Source organism: Procambarus clarkii, chromosome 38 (assembly GCF_040958095.1).
Source record: "Procambarus clarkii isolate CNS0578487 chromosome 38, FALCON_Pclarkii_2.0, whole genome shotgun sequence".
Taxonomy (NCBI): Eukaryota; Metazoa; Arthropoda; class Malacostraca; order Decapoda; family Cambaridae; genus Procambarus; species Procambarus clarkii.
In genome coordinates, this window is record NC_091187.1 from 11046535 (window position 1) to 11052932 (window position 6398).

The window sequence follows — 6398 nt, forward strand, 5'->3', positions numbered from 1 at the left end:
AATGTTTCTGGTATTGGTTCTGTGTTGGTTATATATTGTTTAAATTACCAGAACTTGTCTATCGAGAGGTGAAAGCAAGTGTGTGTGTGTGTGTACTCATCTAGTTGTGCTTGCGGGGGGTTGAGCTCTGGCTCTTTGGTCCCGCCTCTCAACTGTCAGTCAACTGGTGTACAGGTTCCTGAGCCTACTGGGCTCTATCATATCTACATTTGATACTGTGTATGGAGTCAGCCTCCACCACATCACTGCCTAATGCATTCCACCTGTTAACTACTCTGACACTGAAAAAATTATTTCTAACGTCTCTGTGGCTCATGTGGGTACCATGTGGGTACTCGGTTGCCACCTGTGTCCCCTTGTTCGCGTACCACCCGTGTACTCACCTAGTTGTACTCACCTAGTTGTGTTTGCGGAGGTTGAGTTCTGGCTCTTTGGTCCCGCCTCTCAACCGTCAATCAACAGGGTACTGTTGATTGACACACACACACACACACACACACACACACACACACACACACACACACACACACACACACACACACACACACTCATTGATGTCATCACGGAATCAGGTAAACATTACTGCCAAAAAAGTTTGAACATTAGTTCTACAAAGTTCAAAACATTTGGCCAAATTTGTAAGTTTTAGTCACGTGAAGTTCAGCGTTTGTTGCAAAAACTTAAATATATCTTAAGCAAAGCTAAAGTTGCACAAAGTTAAAAAAAAATGCACAAACTATGTTTCACAAACTTAATATTAAGTAGCAGAATGGCGAATTATTCTTTCCTCATAAAGGCAAATAATAATTAAATAATAATTTGCACGATTATAACTACTATTTGCAAATAGTAATTATAAACAGTAATTTGCAGAAAGCTTAAAAAAAAACTGATAACACTAGGAATCAAGCCTATTGCAGCCACACCAAAATGACCTCCACCATGTTGTTCATCATGTGAAGCTGACTTCATCATGTGAAGCTGACTTCATCATGTGAAGCTGACTTCATCATGTGAAGCTGACTTCATCATGTGAAGCTGAACCTCATCATGTGAAGCTGAAGCTGACTTCATCATGTGAAGCTGACTTCATCATGTGAAGCTGACTTCATCATGTGAAGCTGAACCTCATCATGTGAAGCTGAAGCTGACTTCATCATGTGAAGCTGAACCTCATCATATGAAGCTGAAGCTGACTTCATCATGTGAAGCTGAACCTCATCATGTGAAGCTGAAGCTGACTTCATCATGTGAAGCTGAAGCTGACTTCATCATGTGAAGCTGACTTCATCATGTGAAGCTGAACCTCATCATGTTGTCATCCTGTGAACCTGACCCTCATCATGTTGCTCATCATGTGAAGCTAACAAGACAATTCGACTGGTTGTATTTAGGACGGCAGTTGTTATGGTAACTCCCTTAGCATAGCCTCCCTATCCTCCCTCCCTCCCTTAGCCTACCCTCCCTACCCTAGCCTAGCCTAGCCTCCCTCCCTCCCTGCCAGGCACCGTGGCCGCGTGTTATAAAAGAGAGGAACAAGGTAATGATGTGGGAGGAGAGAACAGTGTGAAGCGCCCCCCCCCACCCACCCTCACACACACACACACACACACACACACACACACACACACACACACACACACACACACACACACACACACACACACACACACACACACACACACACACACACTGTGTTCTGCGTGACTGCATGAAACTACAGGAGACCCTGTAAAGACTGAAATCATGGGTTGGCCGGTGGCTACTAGAGTTTAACGCCAGGAAGTGTAGAGTAATGCTATACCTATGCTATATATGTTATAGTACTCGCTATACCCACTCTCACCCAGGACAGCACCTCCCCGCCCACCATCACCGAGGACAACATCTCCCCGCCCACCCTCACCCAAGACAGCACCTCCCCGCCCACCATCACCCAGGACAACATCTCCCCGCCCTCCCTCACCGAGGACAGCACCTCCCCGCCCACCCTCACCCAGGACAGCACCTCCCCGCCCTCCCTCACCGAGGACAACACCTCCCCGCCCTCCCTCACCGAGGACAACACCTCCCCGCCCTCCCTCACCCATGACAGCACCTCCCCGCCCACCCTCACCCAGGACAACACCTCCCCGCCCTCCCTCACCGAGGACAACACCTCCCCGCCCTCCCTCACCCATGACAGCACCTCCCCGCCCACCCTCACCCAGGACAACACCTCCCCGCCCTCCCTCACCCAGGACAACACCTCCCCGCCCTCCCTCACCGAGGACAACACCTCCCCGCCCTCCCTCACCGAGGACAGCACCTCCCCGCCCACCCTCACCCAGGACAGCACCTCCCCGCCCTCCCTCACCGAGGACAACACCTCCCCGCCCTCCCTCACCCATGACAGCACCTCCCCGCCCTCCCTCAGGAGCCGATTATCCCTTAAGCAATTATCAAAAGTTTTCCCCCGTCATGCAAGACGAATTTTTTCTTAATTGAATGATTGCAACTTGCAATTATCTTCAGCTCTGCGAGGAACTTTCAACTGTAATTCGCATTTGAATAACAAATTTATGAAGACTTCAATTTCTAGCGCCTGAAATTTCTAGCGCCTGAAATTTCTAGCGCCTAAAATTAATGCCTCGAAGAGTTTTATGGTTAGAAACTTGGAACTTTTAGATGGGTGAAATCAGCGTCCTTCTTGTGATTTGCCACTCCGTAAAAAATCCAACCTTTTACATGAACAAAATCCACAAGGGCCGTGACGAGGATTCGAACTTGCGTCCGAGAGCATCCCAGACGCTGCCTTACTCGACTGAGCTACGACATGGTCACGCTATTGATCCATCACGCTATTGGGATTTCTGTGTCCAACCTTTTAGCCCAATCAGAAGCTTACGAACCCAAACAACCCGCTTAACCTATTGAGTCCGATGCATAGAAAACGTCGGTATGTGCGAGCCCTTACTGTTCTTAATTGGTTGTGTTTATGACGTTGGTTACGATAAGTACAAAACGGGACCCGTTAGTGGAATGTCTGGGTTAGAGATCGGACGTTGATTGGACGTTCTCGGGTCAGATTCACGAAACAGTTACGCAAGCACTTACGAACCTGTACATCTTTTCTCAATCTTTGACGGCTTTGTTTACAATTATTAAACAGTTAACGAGCTCCGAAGCACCAGGAGGCTGTTTATAACAATAACAACAGTTGATTGGCAAGTTTTCATGCTTGTAAACTGTTTTATAAATGTAACCAAAGCCGCCAGAGATTGAGGAAAGATGTACACGTTCGTAAGTACTTGCGTAACTGCTTCGTGAATCTGGCCCCCAGGTTCGTAAGTGCTTGCGTAACTGCTTCGTGAATCTGGCCCCAGGCTCGGAGGGCTCGGAGGGACGTGGATGGTTATCGTCATGTAACTTTTTCTCGTGGTTAGAATGCCTGAACTCTTGGCATGAGGGGTCGCTCCCCTAGCTCAATCCCGCAATACCCCGCAATGCATCCCGCTATAGTTCAGGGCGCCTGACAGCTGGGTGGACAGCGCTTCGGATTCGTAGTCCTGAGGTTCCGGTTTCGATCCCCGATGGAGGCTGAGACAAATGGACAAAATGTTTCTTTCACCCTGATTACTCCTGTTCACCTAGCAGTAAATAGGTACTTGGGAGTTAGACAGCTGCTACAGGCTGCTTCTTGGGGGGAAGGGGGGTGTAACAAAAAGGAGGCCTGGTCCTCGACCAGGCCTCCACCCCCCTTGAAGCAGCCCGTGACAGCTGACTAACTCCCAGGTACCTATTTACTACTAGGTAACAGGAGCATCAGGGTGAAAGAAACTCTGCCCATTGAACAAATCCACAAGGGTCGTGACGAAGATTCGAACCTGCGTCCGGGGGCATCCCAGACGCTGCCTTAATCGGCTGAGCTACGATGCTCCCGGACGCAGGTTCGAATCCTCGTCACGGCCCTTGTGGATTTGTTCCTTTGATGCATCACATTATTGTGATTTCTCTACCCATTGTTACTCGCCGGCGCCCGGGATCGAACCCAGGACCACAGGATCACGCGTCCAGTGATCCATTTACGTTTGGTGAAGGAACATTACCCATTGTTTGCGGTGAGGTGTGTTTTGTCGACGGCCGGCAGATGGCCTCCCACAGAAGACGAGCGGGATGCGAACAGGTGGCCACGCTTAAACTGGACGATGGTCCCTTTAGTCCACCTTTTTTTTTGTGGGCAGGAACGCATTTGATACCATCATGGTCAAGTTGGTTACAGCGTGTGCCTGAGGTGACCAGGAACGCAGGTTCGATCCCATTGTACTGCCCACAGTATTAACTTTCGCCTTGTGGTAATTGGTAGATATCATAGGGCTCTTGTTATAGGTCTCCTGCACCATAGGTGTGGTAACGCAAAACGTAAGAAACACGACCTATTAGCTGAGGTGATGGGTTGCTCTGCCTTCGTCTTTGTCTTCAGTTAGTGTTCCTCTATTGTCTTTCGCGCCCGAACTCTTGGAGCTGCCTCGTATGGACCAATAGGAGCTGCCTCGTATGGACCAATAGGAGCTGCCTCGTATGGACCAATAGGAGCTGCCTCGTATGGACCAATAGGAGCTGCCTCGTATGGACCAATAGGAGCTGCCTCGTATGTGTAACACCCCCCTATTGTAAAACCGCCACTCTAAAATGTACCACCATAATAGAACACCACTATAATGGAACCCTAAAATGGTTACTAAACTAATAATGTACACACTACTTATCCTGAGTAACACTTCCCCATCGGTTGCACTTGATAACACTGTTATGAAACACGGTAATGTGAGCTGACATATGATGGTTACACCGGAACCAAAAGATACACTGCAAAAATGAGGAAATGCTAACACAAGGATCCCACCGCTGCCACCATTGTAACACCTCTCTATTGTACCACCCTACTGCACCACTATAATGGAACACCACTATAATGGAAACACTACTTATCCTGAGTAACACTTCCCCATTGGTTGCACTTGGTAACACTGTTATGGGCTGACATATGATGGTTACACCGGGACTACAAAGTACACTGCCAACAAGGAGATGCTAACACAGGATGAAATACGCTGCCACCATCTGCCTTTGACCATTGAAACTATATCAAGCAACGAGGCAAGAAACATTGCTTGACTTGGAGAGTACTTTCTATGACTGTCCAAAAGGCTAAGAGGATTCAACAATTGACACAGACGGGAAATTTACATGAGTTTATTGAGACCAAAATTATGTCAATCACCACTTATAAATCCTACTCTAACACTGGCAAAAAGTTAAGAAATTTGGACATGGAACAAAAACTCAGAGATCACACACATTACCTTAAGATATCTGTCTCTCCCTGGCTGAGAGGTTCTTTACAGCCCTCTCTGGACCCCGGTGTCCAGCACTCTGTGTTCCCTAAGTCCCTACAGGACTTCTATATACAACCCCCACAGGGGGAGGGGGGAGATCTGCTGTTGCTACCCACCAAGAGTGTACAAACACTCAAGAAATATTTCAAAAAGCTTGTTTGACATTCACCATACACTCTTCAAGAGAGGAGTTATTAATTACATGTGTGACTGACCTCTGACCTGGCCAAAAGGGGGAGATCCAAGGATGTTTACACATAAGAATCTGGAGTCTAATTCCCTTGCATGAAATATTACATACTTGAAACTATGCTGACTAAGACTAACCCAGGAATTTTTTTAATCAATAACAAAATAATCCGGAGGTCATCTGGGCTGACCTCTTGGAGAAGGCTTCCCTGGGTGTGAACTCTAAGGGGGGGGGAGGTCCTGGGTGTTACATATGGACCAATAGGAGCTGCCTCGTAAGGACCAATAGGAGCTGCCTCGTATGGGCCAATAGGAGCTGCTTCGTATGGACCAATAGGCGCTGCCTTGTATGGACCAATAGAAGCTGCCTCGTATGGACCAATAGGAGCTGCCTCGTACGGACCAATAGGCCTTCAGTTTTTTCCATCCCCATGGTCAGGTAGCGGGAATAACGAGAGATTGGAGAGTATTTACATAACAGCATTGTCATGCCAATAATCCTAACAAGATAGACAAAAGCAAAATAGACAAGATAGTCAAGATCCTAAAAAAAAGTGTCACATAGGCACAGTAAATGAACAAATCCACACGGGCCGTGACGAGGATTCGAACCTGCGTCCGAGAGCATCCCAGACGCTGCCTTAATCAACTGAGCTACGACATGGTAAATTTGTTCATTTGATGCATCACGCAATTGTGATTTCTGTGTGTTAGGCACAGTTGTATGGTGCCTGCACCTGAGGTGTCACTGTGGTGTTGACACAGTGCCAACCCCTTAACCGTCAAGAGCTCAGGTGGCACTCTTCCCTCCCTCCCTCCCTCTCTCATTGT

General features: G+C 47.9%; 2 protein-coding genes across 2 annotated transcripts in view; one reads left to right on the top strand and one right to left on the bottom strand.

The window, feature by feature from the left end:
- The first annotated feature begins 1312 nt into the window (after positions 1-1312).
- LOC138372171 (P-selectin glycoprotein ligand 1-like) lies at positions 1313-2483 on the top strand. Its single transcript, XM_069337483.1, has 2 exons — positions 1313-1410; positions 1856-2483. The coding sequence occupies exons 1-2, from the start codon at positions 1313-1315 to the stop codon at positions 2481-2483; spliced, it is 726 nt and encodes a 241-aa protein (XP_069193584.1).
- LOC123772028 (uncharacterized) overlaps positions 2480-6398 on the bottom strand; it is a 4911-nt gene continuing 992 nt past the window's right edge. Inside the window, exon 3 of the mRNA XM_069337484.1 lies at positions 2480-2533. Within this exon, the coding sequence (XP_069193585.1) occupies positions 2480-2533 (54 nt within the window). The remainder of the gene's footprint in view (positions 2534-6398) is intronic.